Below are 24,119 nucleotides of genomic sequence, written 5' to 3'. Positions count from 1 at the left end.
CACTGCCACGCGCGGGGCGACCTTCGACCCGACCAAAACACAGCGGGAGGGGGCGCGGCCTCCGTTGCCATGGCGACGGCGGGGCGGTGCTGAGGTGTCGCGCAGCGGCCGGTGCCGTGAAGTGCGCCGCCGGGCCGTAGAAGGAGAAGCGATGCCGTAAAGCGTGCCGCGCTGCCGTAAAGGACGCCGCGGTGCCGTAAAGCATCTGGAGGCGGCGCACTGAGATGGCGACGATTGGGCTCGGGGCCGGCGGAGGGGGAGCAGTTGGGGAGCGCGGGGCTCGCGTCTGAGCGTTGGCCGGGAACGGCAGCAAAAGGGTCGGTGCGGGACCGCCGAGCGGGGAGGGGCGTTTGTTTCCCCTCTTATCCCTCCCGGGAGCGGTCGGGCCAGGGTTTGCGGCCTGCTCTTCCCCCCCCCCCCCCCCCCGCCTGAGGCCTAGTGGGCCCCGAGCCCCCTGCGGACCCCTGCTGGGGGAGCCGGGTGCGCTGGGCGGTAACCGCGTCCTGGGGAGGGGCCGTCTGGTGCCGCTCGGGGGTCCCTTGGGGGTCGCTGCCACTTTAGGGGGCGCAGAGGGGGGCCTTGTGCCCCGCGTGTGGTCGCTGCCCAGATGAAGGGGGTCCTGCTCTTCCCAGGGGGGTCCCCGTTGTCCCTCGGAGGGTGTTGTTCTTTGGGGGGGGTGCAGATGGGATCCTGCCCCCCCTGCGGCCCCTTTGAGGGGGGAGTCCGTGCTCCTTCCTGGGGGTTCCCTCTTCTTTAGTTGGGTTGGAGGGGTGTGTTCTGCCCCTCGGGGGTCGCTGCTCTTGTAGGGTGGGTGCAGAAGGGGTCCCTGCCGCCCCCATGGGGCTGTTCCCCTTTTGGGGGAGTCCCTGCCCTTCCCAGGGGTTCACTGTGCCTTGAGAGGGGCCTGGAGGAGGCTTCCCTGCTGCCTTCCCCTCCCCCCCAGGAACACTGTCTCTTTGGAAGGGGTTCCTCCTCCCCCCTTGGGATCGTTGTCCCTTTGGGGTCCTTGCTCATCTCGTGGTCCCTGGTGTCCGTCAGGGGTTGCTGTGACGTTGGTGGGGGAGCAGAAAAAGAGGGTCCTTGTTTCTCCCCGTGGGTTTGCGATGCCCCTGGGGTGCTCTTTGCAGGGACCCCCTGCTCTGCCACCCAGGGTGCCCTGCATCTTTTGGGGACGTGCTGAGGACTGGGGGGGACACTTCGCTCTTCCCAAGAGGTCACCCCCTCCATAGGAAGTGCCCCTGCTCTCCCTGAGGTGGGGGTCAGAATGCTTTTGGTGGGGATAGGAAGGAATCCCTGCTCCCCCCCGGTCTCTCCATGCTCCCCATGGGGGCATAATGCCTTTTGGGAGTTATGGGGGGGGGGGGAGAGGGGAGTCCCTGTGACCTGTAGAGCATCAGTGCCTGTTCTGGGGGAAGCTGGGGCTGTCTTTGCTGCTCCGTGGTGATCCTCCAACCCTGTCTGAGGACTGGAGGAGGGTGGGTTCCTTTCTCCTTTATGGGGGACATTACAGGAGTCCTTGTGGCCCAGGACCCCCCATGTGAGACCATTGTCGCTGTTGCACCCAGAGCCTGTTTCTGTAAACTCAAAAGTCCTCAGCCCTTGGGGGCAGACGGGGTCCCTCCCACCCCTAGAATGCCATCACCTCATGGAAGGGCTCCTGGGGCTCCCCTCTACCCCTGTGTCCAACCCTTATCTGCTGTGTGGCTCTGTCACCCCCTCCTTTCCAGGACCGTTGTCCCCTTGGTGCTGCTGTGCTGGGCCGTCCCCGGTTCCTGACCCCACCAGGCCTTAACCCTTCCTCTGCCTGCAGAACTCCGCCACTGCTTGCAGGTGAGTCGGGCACCGGGCAGCGCCTCCCAGTAAAGGCTCCAAACTGGGAGATGGGAGCTGACTGGAGGGGCTGTTTGTGACGGGCAGCTTGTGCTCCTTGGGTCTGTCTGTCCATCTGTCCTTCCTTCCTCTGCGTTGCTTTTTGGGCCGTGTTGGTGCTGATCTCTGTTGTGCCACGGATTCTTGGTGTCAGCTCATGGCAGGGAGCTCCCAGCTCCTCGTATGTGGGGGTTTCCCTGTTCCTGGGGTTGTGCCCACCTCCCTCTGCCTCAGTTCCTCTTTGTGGGGAGCCATGAGCTCCCCGCTGGGCTGGAGCCCCCGTCCTCATGGTCTCTGGATGGGAAAGGGGAGATGCAGGGTGCTGAAGGGCTCATTAACTGCAGTTAATTAGGAGCATGGTTGCACTGTGCCATATTTACCTCGCTCAGCCCCCCCACCCAGCAAATAATAGGGCACTGGCTGTGGGGTTTTGCTGTGGGACAGCAAATAGGGGGGCATGAGGGGGCCAGTGGGGTGACAGGGCCCTGAGTGTGAGGCATTACTGTGGGACCGCCCAGTGGATGGACCCTGTGTCCCCATAGAGGTGCTGTGGGTCGGCGTGCCCGTGGGCTCACAATACTCCGATCCAGGGGGAGAGATGGGGACTGTGGGTCTCCCTTTAACTGTGAGTGGGAAGCTGCTTAATAAGCATCATCAGCTGGGACTGGGAGCTTTGTAATCACCCAAACCTCTCCAGATCTTTCAGCACTAGGGGGGGATTGTTGCCCATCCGGAGGCTCCCCCTGCCCCACAGCAGGGATTTGGGGTGGGCGCTGCGGGTTGTTGGGGCTTTCTGTGGGTGTTGAGCTACCTGCTGGCCCCGGAGCTGCCCCACGCTGCGGGCTGCCGCCGTCCAGCCCCGATGAGAGAACTTTCCTTAAATAGAAGAGGCTGAAAGGAGCCCAGCACAACACGTGTGGGGGAGCAGCGGCAGCGCCAACGCCACGAGGCAGCGGCTCAGGGTGGGGGGTGGGTTGGAAATGGGGCCGAGGGGCTCTGGGTTGTGGGGCTGTTTTCTCTTTTTAGCCTCACTGTTTCCTCTTTGTGTATCCCCAGCGCAGCCGGGCTGCCCGCCGTGGCTGCGTGCTGTTTGTAGAGCTGTGTAAATATCACAAGCAGGAATCGTTCGGGGACGGAATGGCTTTGAGCGCCCCATTGCCGGCCCGGCGCAGCCCGCTCGGTGCTGCTGCGGCCCAGTGCTGAGTGATGGCAGCTGTGTGTGAGCCCGGGGTGGGCGGCCGGACCACGAGGGTCCCTTGTTGCTGGGGATGAGCTCAGGAGGCGGCTCGGTGCCGAGGCAGCCGGGTGGCTGTGGCATGCGGAGGGATATTTATAGGGCCCTCGCAGGGCGCTGTGAGCATGTGAGGCGTTGGGCGCTGATCCTGTCCAGATGCAGCACCCGGATGTCGGGAGGGGGGCCGGGCTGCGGGATGGGGCTGGCACTGGGCTGTGGTGGGCGCCCATCCCTCATTTGGCCTTTGGCTGCGCTGCTGCTCGGGGCTGCCGTTAATTCCTGGTTAATCTCAGTTCTGTTTGCTGTAAGCGGAGTTCATGATGGCCCGGCTTTGGCTTTGCCCTCTGTGTAACTGAGGGAGCCTGAAAGCGCTCGGCCTAAAAACAGGAGGGGGGAGCACTGAGTGAGCAAAACCCCCCTGAAATGTTTGGATTTTTCTCCCTTCCTTGGCAAAACCTGCACTGCTCGTCCTTCCCCGCTGTGTCTCCCCGGGTCTGGGCTGGGCTTCGGGCTGCACCCAGCGCAGGGTTGGGGTGTGCTGTGCCCATCCACGGGGAAGCATCACTTATTGATGTGGTGTCTGCTGCATTCCGTGCAGAAATGGGTGGCCCCGTTGTCCCCTTGGGGGTGGCTGGAGGGCGGCTGGGGGGTTGTGCTGTGTGTGGGAAGGGTCTTCAGAACCTTCAGGACGCCCCCTGGAGCAGCTGTGGGCTGCAGGCACTGAGATGGAAGGGCAGGCCCAGCTCTCCTCGTGCTCCACGTGTTGGGGGAGCAGCACCGGGTGATCCTGTAGGGTGTGCAGGGTCAGAGCCCATGGCTGGAGGAGCTGGTGGGGGATGTGGAGCTTTGGGGTGTGCTGGGTGTGCTCACTGTGTGCATTCGTGTTTCAGGACAACGTGGTCCCCGCGGCGGGGCCGCTCCAGCTCCTGCTCTCTCCCTCTCTTGCCCTCAGGGGAAGCACACAGAGGGGAAGGAGATGTCGGATAAAGGGAGCAGCATGGATGGAAAGACAGACATCGCCAATGGTGAGGGCGGGGGGAGCTCAGCCCCAGGAGGGATTCTCAGGGGCACCAGGAGGACAGAGCTGGGGGAGACAGAAAGAGGGACTGAGCCTGGAGGGGGTCCAGCACTGTGGGCTGGCGCTGGGTGCAGAGCAGGGGCTGGAAGGGGCAGGGCTCGCTCCCAGCACCTCCGCTCCGTGCTACGGGGACTCGTGCTTTGCTGCTGTGCCGTCACGCAGGGGATGGGTGGGGTGGAAAGCGCAGGTGGGCTGGGAGGTCTCACAGCCCGGTGCGTCCCGCTGGGAGCTCACAGCACTGTGTGCGGTGCAGGCAGCCTGTCCAGCAGCCCGGAGGAGATGTCGGCCGAGGAGGGCAGAGAAATTTCCTCCGGCATCGAGGTGGAGGCGTCCGACCTCAGCCTGAGCCTCACGGGAGACGACGTGGGGCCCAACCGCACCAGCACCGAGAGCCGCGACACCGACACCGAGAGCTCGGGGGAGGAGAAGGACTCTGACAGCATGGACGACACGGGCCACTACTCCATCAACGAGGAGACGCGCACCCTCGACTGCTCGCACTCGGAGGAGGAGGAGGAAGAGGACGAGGAGGAGGAGCAGCGATCCCACCGCCGCGCTCAGCGCAAACGTGCCAACCACGACCGAGACTCCTCGGACGACGAGCAGGCGCTGGAGGACTGGGTGTCCTCGGAGACCACGGCGCTGCCGCAGCCGCGCTGGCAGGCCATCCGCGCCCTGCGGGACAGGGAGCTGGGCTGCAGCCCCCGCTTCGTCTACGAGGCCTGCGGGGCCCGGCTCTTCGTGCAGCGCTTCCGCCTGCAGCACGGCCTGGAGGGCCACACGGGCTGCGTCAACACGCTGCACTTCAACCAGCGCGGCACGTGGCTGGCCAGCGGCAGCGACGACCTCAAAGTGGTGGTGTGGGACTGGGTGCGGAGGCGGCCGGTGCTGGAGTTTGAGAGCGGCCACAAGAGCAACGTCTTCCAGGTGAGCAGCGCGACGTGCTGGGCCGGGTCGGGGCTCCTGCTCTGCTCCCTGTGGGCAGGGCGTCCCACCCAGCGGGATGAGGGGTGTGATTGCCCTGCCTGCCCGGAGCCCCCCCCGGCGCTGCTGCTGCTCAGAGCCCAGTCTGGGAGGAGCGGCGTTCCGATGGTGCTGTGCTGTGCAACAGCTTTGCTGCCGCCAGAGGGGGCCCGGACAGCCGGGCTCACTGAGATCGTGCTCCTTCCCGTGTCTCTGGGTTCTCCAAAAAGAGCCGGGATGGTTTCTCAGCCCTCCAGCTGCATCTGCACCCCTGGGGATGAGACAGAGGGTCAGATCCTCTTTCCTCCTTGGACGCAGCCATGAGCCCTCGCCTTCTGCTTGCTCTCTTCCAGGCCAAGTTCCTCCCCAACAGCGGTGACTCCACGCTGGCCATGTGTGCTCGGGACGGGCAGGTGCGGGTGGCTGAGCTCTCGGCCACGCAGTGCTGCAGGAGCACCAAGCGCGTGGCACAGCACAAAGGAGCTTCGCACAAGGTGAGCCCCCAGAACTGCCCTTCAGCGCCTCAAAACTGCCCTGACCTTGGTGCGCTGCCCGGCGGAGCAGCTGTGGGGCATCGAGGGCGCAGAGATGTGGGTGGTTTATGGGGAGAAAGGGATCTCAGCGCGTTGTTGGGTGAAAAGGGAACCAATGCCCGAGTATTTATCTTCCAGCTGGCCCTAGAACCGGATTCTCCATGCACTTTCCTATCAGCAGGTGAAGATGCTGTAGTCTTCACCATTGACCTGCGACAAGACCGGCCTGCCTCGTGAGTATCCTCCTCCTGTTACCAGGACCGAGTGAGGGGGGGGTCTGTGGGCTGTGGGCTGAGGATCTCTGCCCCATAACTGTTGTGTTGGTGCATTGGGCCGCTGCTCTCCTGCTGGACATGTGGTATTTTGGGGCTGTGACAGCGCTGTGTTCCCTAAGGGGTGTGGGATGGGGATCAGGTTCTGCTGCTCAGCAGGGGCAGCCTTGGGACCCCGGGTGGGTTTGGTAGGAGTGTGGCTGCAATTAGACCCTGTCCTCCACTGGTATGGAGCGCAGGTAGGGAGCAGCAGTGCTGCTGCTGGGTGTCCCCATACAGCCCCTCTGTGCTGGCAGCAGTGCGGGGCTCGCCGTGTCCCACCGCACTCATTGCACGAGCGTTATCCCAATTAATCAGAAACCCATAAGGAAGGAGCAGAGCTTGGCCATTCCCGACAGCCCTCCACATCAGAGCTGTGGGCTGCAGCTGTCTGTGTTTGGAATCCGGGTGCTTCTCCAGCACAGCGCGCTGTTATTCCAGAGCTGATCCTGCTTAGAGCTCAGAGCTTCACAGCTCAGCTCCTGGAGCTCCGCTTTTATTTCTGTGCATCAGGGCTTTTGTCTGCAGCCCCGAACGCATCTGTTTCATAACCAGGACAAGAGCAGCTCTGCAGCTCGCTGTTCCCTCCCCAGGATGCTGCCTGGGTTCATGTGCTGAAATATTTTCCCCAGCTCCTGGCGGGGGGAGGGAAAGGGAGTCAGCAGTGTGTCGGATTCCGCTCAATCTGGGCCTCGTTACAGCAAGACAGGATGGGGGGGGGAGAAATAACAGCGGAGGGTTTTGGCTTTGGAGTTAATCTGATTCTGCTCTCGCTGCTGCCGGATCTGCTGGGCCATGAAACCCTTCGGACGTTTGTGGAGGCCGACGCCAGGGGATGATTTCACTCCTGTTTGAGTCACAGGCAGAGCTCGGGTTGGAAGATGCGGTGGTTGGGAGGTTTTGTGTGTGTGTTTTTTGTCTGAGTGTGAGTAAGAGCTCGTGCTGCTCCTGCGTTTCCCATCTGGGCCCTGTTTGGAATCCGAGGTGGATTTTTTTGTTGGTCGTCGTTGCTGTTATTCTCTGTCTCTTAAAGGAAACTGGTGGTGACGAAGGAAAAGGAGAAGAAGGTGGGGCTGTACACCATCTTCGTGAACCCAGCCAACACCTTCCAGTTTGCTGTGGGAGGCAGAGATCAGTTTGTGAGGTGAGTGGGTGCCCCCCCAGCACGGCAGTCCTTAATGCCTGCAAAGCCCGCTCTCCCGTAAGCAGCACGAAGACGAGCGGGATTAACAGAGAGGGATTTGGATCCGTGGGGGTTTAGCACTGGAATCCGCTGCCAAGGCCGGCTCTCCCTTCCCCCGGAGGCAGTGATTCTCTTGGCCTTAACGAGCTTCTGAGCCGCCTTCTTCTCTCAGTGCTCAGCCTCCAGGCCGGGCCTGGTGCGCCTTGGAGCCGAGGTTAAGGCTGGGGGAAGCTCTTGGTTTCAGTGGGGCTGGGCTCCCCGGTCCCAGCCCGCCTCCCAACCCCTGCTGCAGCAATTCAGATCTCCCTGCACTCGTGGAGTGGGCAGCGCTGGGACGGCCCCACGGCGCTGTGGGTTTACCCAGCTGAGCCCTTCCCCACAGCCGCCTCTCCCGCACTCTGTGCCATCCTCTGCCCATTGGCAGCCGCTGGGATGCGGGCAGTTCTCTGCTCAGGCCATCGTCCCGCTGGTGTGCTGCCCCGGGGGCACTAAGGGCTCTGTTGTCAGGCACAGTTCCTCTCTCTGCTTTGGGCAGAGGTTGTGTCTCCACGAGCAGCTCCACCACGGCACCTGCAGTTAGCAGGGCTGCTCGTCCCCCATCCCTCCTCGCCAAGCGTCCTCTCTCTGCCTTTACAGGGAGGGGGGTGCTGAGCCCTGGCCGTGCAGAGTGCTGCTGGCAGCAGATGTGCAGCTGCACAGAGGTGCTGCTCAGCGCCCCGAGGACACGGCCGGCCTCGCTGCTCTGTGCTGCCAGCATCGCTCACGCAGCCTCAGCCCTGCAGGCGGCTGCTGTGCCGGCGGCGTCGCCAGCCTTCCCACGTGGGCTGAGCAGGCTGCGAGCAGAGCAGCAGCGCCTTCCAGGAGAGCCCTCATTGCTCAGCCCCCCCTCCTCCATCTGCTGCCTTTTTCGGCGGCCGTGCCCCATCCCTCCTGCAGGAGCCGGGGAGGAGCAGTGGGGTTAGTGGGGTTAACAGCTCCCGTGGGGCGCAGGGCGGCGTGCTGACAGTCGCGTCCCCCGAGCGCGGGTTGCGGCCTGCGTGCTCACAGCCATTGACATGGCCACGCACTGCCGAGCAGCGCCTGCGACGTGATGAGAGGTGACACCGAGCTGCTTGGGCTGCAGTTTCTGCCTCTCCTACCCACTCGTGGCTCTGCAGAGCGTCAGCGAGGGCTGTGGTGTCCGATGTGACATGGCCAGGTCGGGGCTGAGCCGCCCCATTTGGCCTTGATGGCCCTCGGAGTGCTGCCTGCATTTGGGGTGAGTGCCACGCATCCTTAGTGCCACGCATCCTTATAGTGCCACACTTCCTTCCTCCCCCAGGATCTACGACCAGCGGAAGATCGACGAGAATGAGAACAACGGCGTCCTGAAGAAGTTCTGCCCCCACCACCTGGTGAGCTGCCCACAGTCTGAGCCCCTCGCCCACCTCCTGCCTGCGCAGCACCGGGAGCAGCTGGACCTGCACTCCAGTGCTCTCGTTTTGCCCTAATCTGACCCCAATTCTCCACTGCCCGTGCTTAGTTTGGGCAGGCTCAGCCATCTCCTGCTCTGCCTTCGACATCAGCGAGCTCATGGCTGCTGTAGGTGTGCCGGGTCCCGGCAGGGGAGGAGCAGGCTCAGAGCTCTGTGCTTTCCCTTTAGGTAAACAGCGAGTCCAAAGCAAACATCACCTGCCTGGTGTACAGCCACGATGGCTCCGGTGAGTCCCAGCCCCCCCCAAAGCACTCGGGTGAAGCTGGGGGGGGCCATCCCAACACTCACCTCTCTGCCACCCCCCCGCAGAGCTGCTGGCCAGTTACAACGATGAGGACATCTACCTGTTCAACTCCTCGCACAGCGACGGCGCCGAGTACATCAAGAGATACAAAGGGCACCGCAACAATGCCACCGGTCAGCGGGGGGGGGATGCTTTGCACGTGGGGGGGGGTTGGGGGGGCTTCAGGCTCTGGGGATGGGGTGGCCAGACTGAGGCTGGGAGCATCAGGTTGGGGCTGGGGGTGGAGTTAGGCTGGGGGGTCCAGGCTGGGGCTGGGGGGAGGCCCATCCCTGCTGCGGGATGAGCCAGTGGGGCAGCTCTGAACATCCTGAACATCCTGAACATCCCATCTCTCCCTTCCAAGACTCTTAAAGTCGTGGGCTCAGAAGAATGAGCCGTTCTGTGTCTGGGGACGGAAGAGATCCGCGCCGGTAACCTTGGAAACTCACTGGCTGCTGGGAGGGGAGCAGAGGGGAGCAGGGAGAGGGGAGCAGGGGGGAGCAGGGAGAGGGGAGCAGGGGGCGCTGCCTGGCTCTGCAGGGCCTCACCCCGCTCCCTCCTGTTCCTTTGCAGTGAAAGGCGTCAATTTTTACGGCCCCAAAAGCGAATTTGTGGTGAGCGGCAGCGACTGTGGCCACATCTTCCTGTGGGAGAAATCCTCCTGCCAGATCGTGCAGTTCATGGAGGGCGATAAGGGCGGCGTGGTGAGTCCGCCGCTCCATCCTCGCTCCCTTTGAACCCCCACCGACCCCCCAGTTTGTGTCCGCATCCCACCGTGCTGCCCTGAGCCCGACAGCCCATCCTGCACCCTCAGCATCGGGGCCCGAGGAGTCCCCGGGGCACCCCTGTGTGCTGAGCGGAGCTCAGGGAGCAGCCGAGCCCCCACGTCGCTCTGCTGGGATGCGGAGGGAAGCAGCCCCGTGTGCCCCCACCCAGGGCAGGGGGCGGCGTTGGGCCCGGCTGGGGGCGCAGCTCCGCACCCTGCTGTGCTCACAGCTGCACCGGGCTCGTCCCCGCGCTGCTTTTCCCACGCTCCGTGCTCAGCTCCCAGCGACGATTCGCCCCCCCCGCCTCATTTCCAGCCCCCCCCGTCGGGCTGACGGCCGGGACGGGACGCAGCTTTGGCTGCCGAGTGCCGGCATTGCGGTGCCGCTCCCGCAGCACAGCCGCCCTTTGTCTGGGTGGCCGCGGCCGGGTGCCAACAACGCCTGGTGGCCGCTGGCACCGCCACCCCCGGCCGGCAGCAAGCCCGTCTCAACCGCCCCCCCCCACCCCGCCACCCCCCCCCCCCCCACCACGCCGGGCTGCGGTGCTGCCAGGTTCTGCTTTTCCCTTTGCTTTCCTCCCCCCGTTGCTCCCCTCGGCGCCGCACGCATTACTCAGGGCTGGGTGCACCCTTTGCATGCTGATGGGCTGGCTGCAGGGGGGGCACAGGGAGCCCCTCAGCCCGCAGCACTGTCCCCATCCCCCCCTGTGTCCATCTCCGTGGGCTCGGCCCACCCGTGCAGGGATGAGGGATTCTGATTGTCAGCCGCCCCCTGGACCTGACTGTCACTGTGTCCCCCCCCAGTTCATGTTTCTCTGCCTGCCCCCCATTCATGTCTGTCTGTGCCCCCCCCCAGTCACATCCCTGCACCCATCGTCTCCTTCCATTCATATCTGACCCCCTCCCCACTCATCTCTGTGCCCACAACCCCCCATTCATCTCCCTGCACCCGTGGGTTCCCCCATTCATGTTTCTGCCTGTCCCTCCCCATTCACGTTCCTATACCCCCCCATTCACATCTCTGTACCCGACCCCGTCCCCATCCAGCTCTGTGCCCGTGGGTCCCTCCATTCACCCCCACATCTCCTCCTTGTGCTCCCCCCCAGGTGAACTGCCTGGAGCCGCACCCCCACCTCCCCGTGTTGGCCACCAGCGGCCTGGACCACGACGTGAAGATCTGGGCGCCCACAGCGGTGACCCCGACCGAGCTGACCGGCCTCAAAGAGGTGGGTGAGACCCCAACTATGGGCTGCAGGGGGGACCCTGACCTTCCCCCTCCCCTTATAACCCCCCCCTCGCGCTGCGGTGGCCGCAGGTGATCAAGAAGAACAAGATGGAGCGGGACGAGGACAGCCTGCACCACACCGACATGTTTGACAGCCACATGCTCTGGTTCCTCATGCACCACCTCCGACAGAGGCGTCACCACCGGGTAGGTGCCCCCCCTCCCAACTCCCCTTTCCCCTCCCTCCTAAACGAACCCCCCCACCTTTATTCCCCCCTTTCCCAGCAGCGCCGACGGGATCCTGGTGCGCCGGACGCCGACTCGGATGAGTCCCCCAGTTCATCTGACAGCTCTGATGAGGAGGAGGAGGGTCCGGACCGGGTGCAGTGTATGCCCTCCTGAGCCCCCCCGCACCGCCTGCCCCCCCCCCCCCCCCCCATTCCTCAGACCCTGGGATGTGTGTGTGTGTGTGTGGGGGGGTCCGGACCGCCCCCCTTTCTCTACTAACAACACTTTGAGCTTTTTATTGACATGTTAAGGACCCCCCCCAGCTTTTCCTTCCTCATCCTCACAGCCCTATGGGTGGGGGCAGGGCTGTAACATTGGGGGGGGGATGATGCACTGTGCCCCCCCAGCACCCACACGGTGATGAGAGGGAGGTGGGGGGGGGTTCTCAGTGTCCCCCCCCCCCCCGCCCCAAATCCCTGCAGTTTCACCATCCCAGTTTCAATGGGGGATGCCGGCTGCTGCCCCTTCTGTTCTTCAGGGCTTCCCCCCCCATGTCCCCCTCCATCCGGGGGGGGCTCCAGCTGCTCTGTGCCCCCCCCCACACACACACCAGGGCTGCACCCCCTCCCTCTTCCCCCCCCCCATAAAACGAAGCCACAGGGGTGTTTGCAGCGCGATGCTTGTCTAGTTTGTACATATCGGTGATTTGCACTTGGTTTGACCCCCCCCTTCCCCCTCCCCCCCCGCAGGACCCCCCCCCACCCAGGGCCATCAGTTGGAGCCCAATTGGGGGGGGCGGGGTTGGGGGGGCGATTTGGGGGCAGATCCTTGAATTTTCAGTTCCTTTGAAGGAGATTTCTTTGGGGGGGGGGGCGGAGGGGGGGGGTGCAGCACAGAGGACCCCACTCCGCTGCCCCCCCCCCCTCCCCAAGGGTCGCCCCCCCCCCCCCCATTCACTGTTAGAGGCCTAATTTTATATGTATTAAAACCAAACGGACCTTTGGATGTCATCCACCCGCTGGTTGTTGTAAGAGTTGGGATATATATTATTATTATTATTATTATGATTATTAATTATTAGAGAGAGACGCAATAAAAGCCGGCACAGCGAGGCGCAGCGCTGCGTGTCCCATCACCCCCCCCCCCCCAAAGTAATGCCCCCCCCCAGACTTTTATTAACCCCCCCCATCTTTAAGGCTTCGGGTCTATTTTAGTGCAAGCAATGGGTTAAAGTGGACTTAAATCCTAAAGGGGGGAGTTAAAGAACCCATCTGTTGCACTATTTTCATGCCCCCCCCATATTTTCAGCCCCCCTCCCTCCCCGTTAGGATCAATGTCTGTTCCAACCCATTTTTGCACTATTACCATCCCCCCCTTCCCCTTTTTGAACCCATTTTTTGCACTATTCCCCCCCTTAAACTTTGTGCCCCCCCCCCCCCCCACAGAGCCACACGGACCCTCCAGAGCTGATTCATCTCCATCTCTTTATAAGAGCTGTACACAGTCAGTGCGGTCAGGACGTGGGGGGGGGTTATTTTAAGGTTGGGGGGGGGGACACGCAGGGCTGAGGGGCCACCAGGTCCCCCCCCCCCCTCTGGGATCACAGCAGTGGTTGGGGGGGGGGGGTCCTGAACAGTCATTTTGTAACCAAAGCCACAGTTTGGAATTGGGGGGGGGGGGGACAGACACACAAACACAATAAATAGGGGGAGGTTGGGGGGGGGGGGACAGGGGGACACGCAGCCGCTCTGCGGGTTTTAGCTTTTATTAAATAAAATATATTAACATAAACTCTCTCCGGTGCCCCCCCCCTCCGCCCCCCCCCCCCTTTGTTAGTAACTAAGAGCTGTTGGACCCCCCCCCTCAAACTACCACCCTGTTAGTGGGGGCTGTGTTCTTGCCCCCCCCCCCCCCCCCCCCCCACTGTAGCACTGGGAAAGGCTGCGAGGAACACCCCTCCCACCCCCCCCTTATATCAGTCTGGTTGATTTGGGGAGGGGGGGGGCTTCTATTTTGCACCCCCCAGCAAAATAGGGGAGGTCCTCTTGCAGTTGGGGGCTTCTGGGATGCCCCCCCCCCCCCCCTTTAGAATCCCACCTCTCTGCACAGGGGTCCCCCCCACCTCCTCACCCCCCCCACCCACTGCAGCCCCCCTGGGGTGGGGGGCACATCCTACCCCATCCCCCACCCTACAGCTGAGTCCTTGCAGCCTCCTGCGTCCTCCAGCCCCTCTGGGGGGGTCAGCAAAGGACCCCCCCACACACACACACATCCAGCCCTGCTGCTCTCCTCCATCCCAACGTGCCCCCACCTTCATCCCTGTGCCCCCACAACCACGTTCTTTGGGGGGGGGGAATTTGTGCCTCCCACCCCACAACTGGAGGGTGGTCCCTATTTGTGCCTCCTACCCCACAGCTGGGGGGAGGGATTCTGTTTGCCCCCTCACCACAATGGGGTGGGCCCTGTCTGTGCTTCCCACCCCATAACTGCTGAGGAGGGGGGGGTCCCTGTGTCCCCCCACCCCAGAATTGGGATGGGGGCCATGGTCCCTGTGCCCCCCCCCCCCCCCCACCTAAAATAAACCAAACCACAATATGGGGGGGGGGGGGGGTGGTCCCTATTTCCATTATCCCAATGATTTGGGTGAAGGGTCGGGGGGGTTCCCTGGAAATAGCAAAGCCCCCCCAAAGTCACACGCACACACACACCCACGTGCACACCCACGCACACGCAGAGCCCCCCCCAGCACTGCTTTTGGGGCGGGGGGGGCATTAAGACTTTTGTTAGTGACCGTGTGCCCCCCGCCCACCCTGTGGGGTCCAAGAGGTGGTGGGGGGGGGGGGGGGACACCTCCTCCTCTTCCTCCTCTTCCTCACCCCCCCCCTCAGGCTTTTTTGGGTGGGGGGGCCAACTTGATGATCTCCTCCTCCGAGGGCTGCCTGATGATGTCTGTGGGAGGCTGGGGGTCAGCAAGGGGTCCCCCACCCCAATCCCAGGAGGGACTCATGGGGTGAGGGTCTGGGGTGGCCGTTTGGGGTCAGCAAGGGGGGAATCCCCCACCCCAATGTTGGGGATCATCGGGATGGGGTCTGGGGTGGACTTGGGGTTCAGGAAGAGGGTCTCGATTGGAGTCAATAAGGGTGGGGGTCCCCAACTATTGGAAGCCATTGGGATGGAGACTGGGGTGGCCATTCGGGGACCCCTCCCCAGCTGTTGGGAGTCACTGGGATGGGATTTGAGGTCAGGTCACCCACCCCAACCATCGGGGTGGGATTTGGGGTCAGCAATGGGGTCACCCACTGCAGGCGGGGGGGGGCAATGGGGGGGGGATGGGGGGGGGGATGGGGGGGGCTCACCCTTGTACTTCTTGGCGCTGGGGATGCGGGTGAGTTTGGTGTCCACCTCGTCCTCCTCCGAGATCTTCAGCACCTGCGTGCGGTACTGAACCACCATGGTGAGCAGGTCGGGGCGGCGAGAGATCTCAAAGATGTGCTCGATGTACGACAGGTTGGCTGCGGGGACAGCGGGACAGTGAGGGGACAGAGAGGGGACAGTGAGGGGACAGTGAGGGGACAGCACTGGGGGACACTGAGACAGGGTGACATGTGGACACATGTGGGGATGGGTGGAGACAGGGGCAGGGATGAGGATGGGGATGGGATGGGGGATGTGGGTTGGGGACACAGATGGTGCTGGGGATGTTTGTTGGGATGGGGAGGGTGACAGGGTTGTGGGGTGGGGAGGGGATGGGATGAGGGACAGGAGGGGGGACAGAGCTGGGCCAGCAGCACAGCCAGAGGATGGGAACAGGGATGAGGGGACCGGGATGGGGACCGGGGCAGGAGACAGGACTGGGATGGGAACCGGGGCAGGGGACAGGGATGGGGGGAGCAGGATGAGGGGACAGGGATGGGGGGAAAAGGGGAGCGGGGCAGGGAAGGGGAAGCCGGGCGGGGGGCCGGGCTGCTGCTGACCCTTGTCCAGCTTGCTGTGCTTCTCCAGGAAGGCGAACCAGTGCTGGCTGGTGGCGATGGCCTCCCCCTCCCCGCTGGGGATGTCCTCCTTGCAGGCGGATTTCAGCTGCTCCAGGTCCTCCGCCGTGATGTTCTGCGCCAGCTCCTCCAGGAGGCTGCGGTACTCGGCCATGGCTGCGCCACGCGTGTCACGAGCTGCCCGGCCTCAGCCGCACCACCCCCCCCCCCCCCGACCTCCCCCCCCCCGGCCCCACAGGCGGCCCCGCCGGGCCGTGACTCACGTGATGCTCATGGGATGTGACAGGGATGGGGATGAGGGACGGCAGGGCGCATGTGCGTGGCCAAACACCCCCCCCCCCCCGACAATTCCGCCCCCCCCCCACTCCCACACCACCCCCCATCCCCCCGCGGCTTGGATGCTATAGGAAGAAAAGGGGGGGGGACACCCCAAGATGGGGTTGGGGGGGGCTGCATCATTGGTCTGGGGAGGCAGCGGTCGCCATGGCAACTGAGATGCAACAGGAGATGGGGACAGGGTGACCCCCCCAAAAAGAAAATGGGGGATGGGGTGACCACGAAGGGGGGGGGGGAGGGACCATCCTCATGACCCCCCCAGGGTGATAGTGGGGTTGGGGGGTTCACCGTTGTTACCCCTTGTTGGGGGGTGGTGAGGTTACTCCCCCACCCCCATCCGTGGTCACCATATCCCCCACCGTCACAGCCCCCCCTGCTCCACTGTCACCAGTTTGGGGGGGGGGATGGGGACACCCCTCCCCCACTGTCACCCCCTGGGGGGGTTCAGACCATCCCCACTCCCCCCCCCCCCATAATGCTCTCAGGACAAAGGGGGTCACTCCTGGGGGGGGTGGGGTGAACCCCTCCCCCCCCCCCCCCGTGTCCCCCTGCCCACTACTATCACCCTCTGAGGGGGAGGGGAGGGGGGGGGGGGGTCACCCCCATCCTCATCTCCTGTCGCATCTCGGTTGCCATGGCGACCACTGCCACCCAAACCCCGGGATGCGGTCGCCATGGTGACCACTGGCCCCGCTGTGCCCCCCCCCCCACCCCCCCCATCACACTCACGTGGGCACCCCCGTGCACCCCCCCCCATCACTCCTACTCCCCTACACCCGCCTCCAACACACACCCACGTGCACACACAGCCTTGCACACACACACCCCCATGTGCACATCCACCTCCATCCCCACCAACACTTGTGCACGTGCGTGTTTACATCCACGCATGGAAAGCCTTGCACAAGCACAGCCTCCCCTGTTCACACCCAAGTGCACACCCACAGCCACGCACTTATGCCTGTGTGCACACACAGCACATGCACTCACCCAGGTGTGCACATCCCAGTGCACACCCACATGCATGCACAGGCACCCCTGCAAGCACGCACCCATCTCTGTGCACACCCACATGCACACACATCCCATGCACACTCGCACACATCCATGCACACCCACCCCAATGCCTGCTCACATGCACACCTGCCTCTGTGCATGCACAGGTGCATGCACACCTTTGTGCTCACTTGTGTGCACACACCCCTGTGCACGTGCACACCAGCAGTGCCACACCACTTGCACACCCACACCCCTGCACGCCCACTCCTTCCACCCGCATGCAGACACATTCCTTAATGCACAGATGCCCCTGTGCACACACCTGTGCACACACCCACATGCACACACGTACCCACATGCACATGCACACCCACATGCACACAGATACCCGTTTGCACGCTCACACTCTCGTGCACACACACCTGTGCACACCTGCCCACCTGCACACCCACACCTGTGCACACACCCGTGTACACAAACAGACCAGCCCACACTCACCCCCACACACCCCCCCCAGCACTGCCACACCTGTCTGCACACCCCTTGCACGCTCACCCCTCTGTGCACACTCATTTGCACACTCACCCCCCCCAGCCCTGTACTGTCCCTTTAAGGCTCCCAATGACTCAGCCCTCAGCCCACACCCCAGTTCATTGGGGGGGGGGGGGGCAGCATCCGTGCCCCCCCATCACTAAATGGGACGCCCCCCCCCCCCAACTCTTCCCTGCCCCCCTTTCCAATTCACACCCCCCCCCCCCAATCACTTTCCCTTTATGCACCACGGGGGGAGGTCACACCGTGGGGGGGTCACATGGGGGATGGGAGGGGGTCTCACCATCAGCCCCCCCCCATCTGACCCCATTTAGGGCTCTGTAATCCCTAAATCCCGTTCCCGTGGGGAGGGGGGGGCGGGGGGGGCCGGCAGGATGCGGGGGGGGGCACTTCCTTCCCGCCTTTGTCTCCCGCGCTCCGTCCATCAAAGCTATGGGGGGGGGGGTGGGAGAGTTTGGGAGGGGGGGTCTGGAGGACGAGCGATGTGGGGGGGTCCCCAAATAACCCCCGCCCCACCTCACCCTGCCCTGGCCTCACTTTAAGAGGGGGGGGGGATTGGATTTGGATGGGGAGCTCCCAAATAAACCCCCCCTCCCATTGATTTTTTTGGGGGGATTTAAGGGGTGCCCCCATTCTGTGTGTGTTCCCCCCCCCCCCCGCCCCCCCCGGAGTGACACGGGGACAAATGGCCTTTGTGCCACTGGGGACAATAGGTCCTTTTGGGGGGGGGGAGGGGGGGGGAGGAAACTGAGTCACGGTGGGGGTGGCCCCATAGGGAACAGCTGGAGGGGGGGGGTCACATCTGAACACATCTGGGCACATCTGGATGCCCCCCTCCCCCCAAATCTCTACTTCCCTTTCCCCATTGAGAGCCCATAGTGGGGTCATGCTCCCCCCCCATCCCCCCCCCCAACCCTTCCCAGCCTGATGGTTCGGGGGCTCCCGGGGAGGGGGGGGGGTGGTCACCAGTCGTCCCATTTTGGCCCCAGTTTGGGGCACGTGGTGACATCACGCGGCCGGGGAGGGGGATGGGAGGGGGCACTATCGGCCGGGGGGTGACATCGTGGGGAAGGGGATCTGAGGGGGGGGGGGGGGGGGGTCGGGTTGGGGGGGCGCTGACGCCGAGTGGCACCGACGGATCTGGGGGGGGGGGTCGGCGGCGTCATGGGTTTGAAATCCCCCCCCTGTCTGCTATGGGGAAGGAGAAGCGAAAGTGGCACCGGGGGGGGAGGGGGAACAAATGGGGAGGGGGGCAGGACCGGGAGGGGTCTATGGGGTGGGGGGGGGAGGGAGAGTACGGCCGGGGGGGTCCCGGTACCACCGGGGGGGGGGGGAATGGGAGGGGCAATTTGGGGAGGGGTCTATGGGAAGTGATGGGTGTCTATGGGGGGTGGGCTATGGGGACGGGGAGGTCTGTGGGGTCGGAAGGGGTCGGTAAGGGGAGGAGTTGAGGCCGGGGGGATCTGTGGGAGGGGGGGGGGTCTCTGAGGACGGGGGGTCTACGTTGATGGGGGGGGGGTCTGTGGCTGGGGAGAGTTTATGGGGTTAGAGGCGAATATGGCCACGGGGGGGTCTGTGGGGATGGGGGGGCTCCATGGGGGGTCTGTTGGGAGATCTATAGCTGGGGGGGATTCTATGGGGTTGGAGGGGTCTATGGATGTGGGAGGGTCTTTAGGGATGGGGGAGCCTAAGGGGGTGGGGGGCTGTGGCCGGGGGGGGGTCTCTGAGGATGGAGGGTGGCAATGGAGACGGGGGGTCTATAGGGGGCGGGAGGGGGGGGGGGGGTTCTGTGGCTGGGGGGCGTCTTGAGGATGTGGAGGTGTGTGGGGCTGGAGGCATCCATGGCCGCGGGGGGGTCAATGGAGACGGGGGGTTCTATGGGGGGTCTGTGGCCGGAAAGGGGGGGGGGGGCTTTGGGGACAGGGCCGCTCAATGGCCGGGGGGCGTCAATGGAGGATGGAGAGATCTACGAGGGCGGGGGGGGATCTGCGGGGGTCGGATAGAGGAGGGGGTGCGAGTGCGGGCCCCCCCTCGGGGTGCCGATGCCCCCCTCCCCCTCCCGCTGCCGTTCCCGTACCGGCCGGTGTCGGTGTCGGTTCCGGTGCTGGTGCCGGTGCTGATGGCGGTACCGCCGCTGCAGCCGCTCCGTCTCTCGCTGCTCCGCTCGGCGGGGCGGAGTCTGAGGCCACGCCCTCTTTCCGCCACGCCCCGTTAAGCCCCGCCCCCTCCCCCGGCCCCGCCCCGAACCCACGGCGGGGGGCGCCGTCAGCGCGCGGAGCCCGAACCCCAAAGCTCGGGGGGGGGGGAGCGGGATGTGGCGGGGGGACCCCCTGTGTCACGGGCCTCTCCCGGCGCTCCGACCCGCAGCGCTGACCCCGGCCCCGTCCGGGTTTCCCCGCCCCCTTCGTGCGTCCCCATCCCCGGCGGGTGTCCCCAGCCCTTCGGGGCGACCCCATCCCCGCTGGGTGTCCCCACCCCCTTCAGGGTGTCCCCCTCCCTTCAGGGTGTCCCATCACCACGTGTCCCCATCCCCGCAGTGTCCCCATCCCCGCAGTGTCCCCTCCCTGCGCTGTCCCCCTCCATCCCCACACACGGGGCCCATCCCGCATGGTGCCCCCCCCCGTTCCCGCAGTCACACAGCGCACTGCCGGCTCTACGGGCGCTTTAATGGCCGCGCCGAGCGGACGGACCGGCCCTAAGCGTCGTCAGCGGCGCCGTCATGGTGCTCGGGGCTGACCTCCCCCTCCAGGACGTCCTCGATCCACTCCTCCAGCTCCGCCGCGTCCGGAAGATCGTCCTCATCCGCCATCGGCAGCCACACGCTGTCAGCCTGGGACGGCGGAGGGACGGGGGGGGTGTGGGGACGGGGGGAGGTGGGATGGGGGGGTCGGGGGGGGGTCCCGGCCGTGACTCACGTCGGTGACGTTGACCACCCCGATCTGGGGCCGGGACAGGTCGATGCCGAAGGTTTTCTCCCAGAAGGGGATGAGCTGAGGGGGGACACAGCTGAGCGCGGGGGGGGGCAGAGACGCGCCCCCTCGGGGGGGGGGGGTCGTACCAGCGGGAAGTCCTCGGGGTCGATCCAGATGATGCTGAGTTTGGGGTTCTCGGTGTTGTCCCGAGCCACGTCCTTCAGGGTCTCCAGGAACTCGAAGCCGTCTGTGGGGGGGGGGACGGGGGGACGTGGGGACGTGGGGACGTGGGGACGTGGATGGGGATGTGGATGTAGATGGGAGCCATGGGGGTCCCTTACCAGGATCATCCTCCTCTGCAAAGGCCACGATATGAATCCCATCGATGTCGTCCTCCTGGGGGGGATCATGGGACGGGGTCGTACCCAGAGGGGACACCTTGGGATGGTGGGGGCGGTGGGTGCAGCCCCCCCCCCAAACTCACCCATGTCTCGTACATACTCTCAGGTTTGAGCTTCCGCAGAGTTGCCCTGGAGGGTCGGGGGGGGGGGGGAGAGGAGGGGGTGTCAGTGAGGGGAGCAATGGGGGGTCCCTGTGCCCCACAGATCGCTGTAGGATCGGGGTTATTTCTGGGGGGGGGAGGTCACCCCCAGGGCTCACCACCCCCCTGAGCCCCCCCACACTATCACCAGGAATCCCCCTTCCCGGGGGCACTGCTGCCCTGCCATCACCTCCCCATGGCAACCACCTCCCATAGCAACCACGTCCCCATGGTAACCACGTCCCCATGGCAACCACGTCCCCGTGGTAACCATTTCCCCCAACAACCACACAACCACATCCCCATGGCAACCCCACGGCAGTCACATCCCTGTGACAACCTGGTCCCCATGGCAACCACCTTCCCTGACAGCCACCTCCCCATGGCAATGTGATCCCCATGGCAACCATAGCCCTGTGACAACCTGGTCCCCATGGCAACCATAGCCCTGTGACAACCTGGTCCCCATGGCAACCCCTCCCCATAGCAACCAGCTCCCTGTGGCAACCAGCTCCGATCCCCACGGCACCCCCCAAAGGACCCCAATGTGGGGGACAGGGGGGCGGTGGGCCCCCACCGCTTGTGCTCCTCCACGAAGCGGGCGATCTCCTCTTTGCCGTGGGGCTGCGTTGGTAGCGTGAGCGGCTCCTCCATGAAGGGCTCATAGAAGTCGATCTCGTTGAGCTTTAGGGTCAGTTTCCTGGCCACCTGTGGGGCCGTGGGGATGTGGGGCCGTGGGGATGTGGGGCCGTGGGCTCGGGGAGGACCCCGTGGGGCACAGCAAGAGGGAACTGAATACCTTGGGGTCAAAGGTGGCAAAGAAGGGGATGTAGGGGTGGAACTCTGCCGCTGCCGCCGAGAAGGCTTTGAAATCTGAGGGAGGGATGGAGGGGGAGAGGGAGGGATCAAGGGAGGGAGAGAGGGAGGGAGGGAGGGAGGGAGGCAGGTGTGGAGAGAAGGATGAAGGGAAGGAGGATTGGAGGGAGGGAGGGAGGGATTGAGAGAGAGGAAAGGAGGGATGGAAGGAAGGTGAAAGGGAGTTAGGGAGGTATGGAAAGAGGGAGGTTGGAGGGATAGGGAGAGAGATGGAGGGAGGGATGGAGGGAGGGATGGAGGGGGGAGGGAAGGGTAGAGAGAGACGGAGGGGTGGCGGGAGGGAGGGAGAGAGCCGCCTCAGGGTGGGCAGAAGGGACATGGGGGGGGGGGGGCACCCCCACATACTCTCCGATTCCTCCCCCTCGAAGTATCCAATGACTTTGGGGTCCTCCTCAATGTTCTCGAATGCGTGCAGCTCGTGGTCGCCCTCAATGAACTCCACCGGGTCCTCCAGCACCTGGGGCAGATGGAGGGGGGGGTGTCGGGGCTGGGGGGGGCAGGGAGGTCCCATTCTGGGGTATGTGGGGGGGGGGGGCGCACTGACATCCAGCAGGAACTCCACCAGCGTGTCGGCCGACAGCACCCCGTCGTACTCGATCACCTCATCCCCCTTAAAGATGTAGATGCTGTTCTCCTCCGTCATCCCTGGGGGGGAAACGGGGGGTGTCAGCCCTGTGCCGGGTGGGGGGGGCACAGAGGGGTCCCTGTGACAGCTCTGGGGGGGTCATGGGGTTCGTGTCCCAGATTGGGGCATTCTGGACCATAATGGGGGGGGCTGGGTGACTGGAGGAGGAGGGTCCAAGGGGGTCTCCATACCTGGACGGGGGACACGGGGGGGGCCCAGCTCCACACGGGGGGGGTCCCCCTACCTCTTAGTGAGGGCACACAGAGTGCTACCTCTGATCCTCTATCAAAGCCATGGGGGGTTCTGGCCCCAATGCCCCCCCACACCCATAAGGGTTCCCCCCCCTTACCCAACTTCTGGGCTGTGGCCGCTTCCTTCTCCGCATCCACGAGGCCAAACCCCACTCCTTTGTCCTCCAGCACCTGCGCTGCCAGCTGGGGGGGGGGGGGGGGGGACACCAATGGGACATCACCACCCACACTGCGACCCCCCCACCCTCAACGGGTCCTTCTGTGCCCACAGCGTGTGACAACGACAGCGGGACACGTTGGTGGCCTTTTGGGGTCGGGTCCCTTCATCCCCCCCCTCCCCGTGCCGTGCTGGTGGCACCTGGTGACATCAGCTCTGACCCCCCCCCAGGTATCACACAGGTGGCACCTGTCTCCCCCATTGCCCCCTTTTGTCCAGTTGTCCCCAGTTCCCCCCTTCCATGTCTCCAGTTCCCCCCACTGTCCCCGGTCTCTCCAGTCCCATTTTGTACCCCAACGTCCCCAATGTCCCCCCGCTGTCCCCCACCTCCAGCTTGAGCTCCTCCACATCCCGCTGACCCCCCCAGCCCCTCAATGTCCCCCCAGCCCCTCAATGTCCCCCCCATTGCCTCCAGCCCCCGCTGTCCCCATCTGTCCCCATCTGCCCCCCTCCAGTCCCCCAACGTCCCCCGTTATCCCGTCCCCCCGCCCCCTTTTGCCCCCCTCCATCCCCCCCACCTCGAGCACTCTCTCCTCCCGTTCGCTCCGCGTCCCGCCGGGCCGGTGAAGGAGCAGCGCAACCACCGGGGAGCTGCGCAGCGCCTCGCGGTGATTGCGGGCGGTGACGGACAGAACCCGCGGCGCTCCGTCGTGGGAGGGGAAGCGGAGCCCCTCCTCGGCCCCCCCCGGGGCGGGCAGCCCCAGAACCAGCAGCGCCAGCAGCGCCAGCAGCCGCCGGCAGCCCCACATCGTACGGAGAGACGGGAGGAGCTGCGGGGAGGGGAGAGCAGGGGATGGATGCGGAGATGGACGGACGGACGGAGGGCTCGGATCGGGGCGGACAGACGGACGGAGGGATGGATGTGATGGCGGGGAGGGAGGGCTGGGTTGGGACGGACGGACGGACGGACGGGCAGCCCCTGGGGGACACGGGAATGCTCGGAGACGGACGGGCCGTGCGGCCGTATCTGGTGGGGACAGACGGACAGCCCCGCACGGACAGACGGACCCACAGACGGACCGACAGCCCCGCAGGGACGGACAGACGGACCCGCAGCGACAGACAAGCACTCAGAGCCCCACAGGGACGGACAGACGGACTCACAGCCCCACAGGGACGGATGGGCCCGCAGGGACCCACAGCGACGGACGGACGGACGGACAGAAGGACTCCTTCCCCCCCCGGACAGCGGGCAGCCACAGCCCCTTCCGGCCGTGGGGCGGTGACGGGGGTGACAGCGTGACCTCCCCCCCCTAAATCCCCCCCCAACCTCCCCCACCGCTGTTCTATAGATGGGGCACAAAGGGGGGGCACAGGCTGGGGATCCCCGTGGGGCGGTCAGGGTCCCCCTCGGGGGGTCACGGTGCACCATGGGGTTCACAACCCCCCCAGCCCCCAACTGCCCCCGTTCAGCCCTATTCCTTATTAAGGAAGGAAATGGGACCTGAAGAGACGGGGGAGGGAGAGGGGGAGGGGGCAGCACGGGGCGGGGGGGGCTAAAAATAAGGAGCGGCGAAGGGGTCACCACCACGCGGCCATGGGGGCAGGGAGCCCCCCGCGTGGGAACCCCCCGTGATTTGTCCCCATCCCTTGGTGACAGACGCCATCGCAATGGGGCTCCCTCCACCCGCTGCTCCCCCTCATACGTGCCCGGGACCCCCACACTCGGTG

At 64.8% G+C, this 24,119-nt stretch overlaps 3 protein-coding genes across 5 annotated transcripts; 1 reads left to right on the top strand and 2 right to left on the bottom strand.

Annotated features, from left to right (window-relative positions):
- Window positions 1–172: 172 nt before the first annotated feature.
- On the top strand, window positions 173–11,887 carry DCAF8 (DDB1 and CUL4 associated factor 8). Of its 3 annotated transcripts, none has more exons than XM_072358511.1 (14): window positions 173–317; window positions 1,728–1,830; window positions 4,056–4,128; window positions 4,435–5,108; window positions 5,498–5,638; window positions 5,816–5,910; window positions 7,022–7,132; window positions 8,493–8,565; window positions 8,814–8,871; window positions 8,955–9,062; window positions 9,502–9,632; window positions 10,801–10,920; window positions 11,010–11,126; window positions 11,205–11,887. In XM_072358511.1, exons 3-14 carry the CDS (start codon window positions 4,080–4,082, stop codon window positions 11,319–11,321), a joined length of 1,794 nt encoding a protein of 597 aa, XP_072214612.1. In that variant the 5' UTR covers window positions 173–317; window positions 1,728–1,830; window positions 4,056–4,079; the 3' UTR covers window positions 11,322–11,887. The 3 variants fall into 3 exon arrangements, with proteins under 3 accessions (XP_072214612.1, XP_072214611.1, XP_072214613.1); XM_072358510.1 differs by having other exon boundaries at window positions 3,994–4,128; XM_072358512.1 differs by having other exon boundaries at window positions 3,994–4,128; window positions 11,208–11,886.
- Window positions 11,888–12,612: 725 nt separating this feature from the next.
- On the bottom strand, window positions 12,613–19,263 carry PEA15 (proliferation and apoptosis adaptor protein 15). Its single transcript, XM_072358529.1, has 4 exons — window positions 19,104–19,263; window positions 15,122–15,295; window positions 14,504–14,659; window positions 12,613–14,096 (listed from the first exon to the last, which is right to left on the bottom strand). Exons 2-4 carry the CDS (start codon window positions 15,291–15,293, stop codon window positions 14,032–14,034), a joined length of 393 nt encoding a protein of 130 aa, XP_072214630.1. The 5' UTR covers window positions 15,294–15,295; window positions 19,104–19,263; the 3' UTR covers window positions 12,613–14,031.
- A 408-nt stretch (window positions 19,264–19,671) lies between these two features.
- On the bottom strand, window positions 19,672–23,761 carry CASQ1 (calsequestrin 1). Its single transcript, XM_072358522.1, has 11 exons — window positions 22,967–23,761; window positions 22,330–22,414; window positions 21,900–22,000; window positions 21,701–21,812; window positions 21,279–21,352; window positions 21,057–21,187; window positions 20,423–20,468; window positions 20,280–20,334; window positions 20,085–20,185; window positions 19,942–20,016; window positions 19,672–19,856 (listed from the first exon to the last, which is right to left on the bottom strand). Exons 1-11 carry the CDS (start codon window positions 23,195–23,197, stop codon window positions 19,722–19,724), a joined length of 1,146 nt encoding a protein of 381 aa, XP_072214623.1. The 5' UTR covers window positions 23,198–23,761; the 3' UTR covers window positions 19,672–19,721.
- Between the last annotated feature and the right edge of the window lie 358 nt (window positions 23,762–24,119).

Source organism: Excalfactoria chinensis, chromosome 31 (assembly GCF_039878825.1).
Source record: "Excalfactoria chinensis isolate bCotChi1 chromosome 31, bCotChi1.hap2, whole genome shotgun sequence".
Classification (NCBI taxonomy): domain Eukaryota; kingdom Metazoa; phylum Chordata; class Aves; order Galliformes; family Phasianidae; genus Excalfactoria; species Excalfactoria chinensis.
Note: the sequence above shows the minus strand (reverse complement) of the source record. Positions and strands in the feature narration are given on the sequence as shown.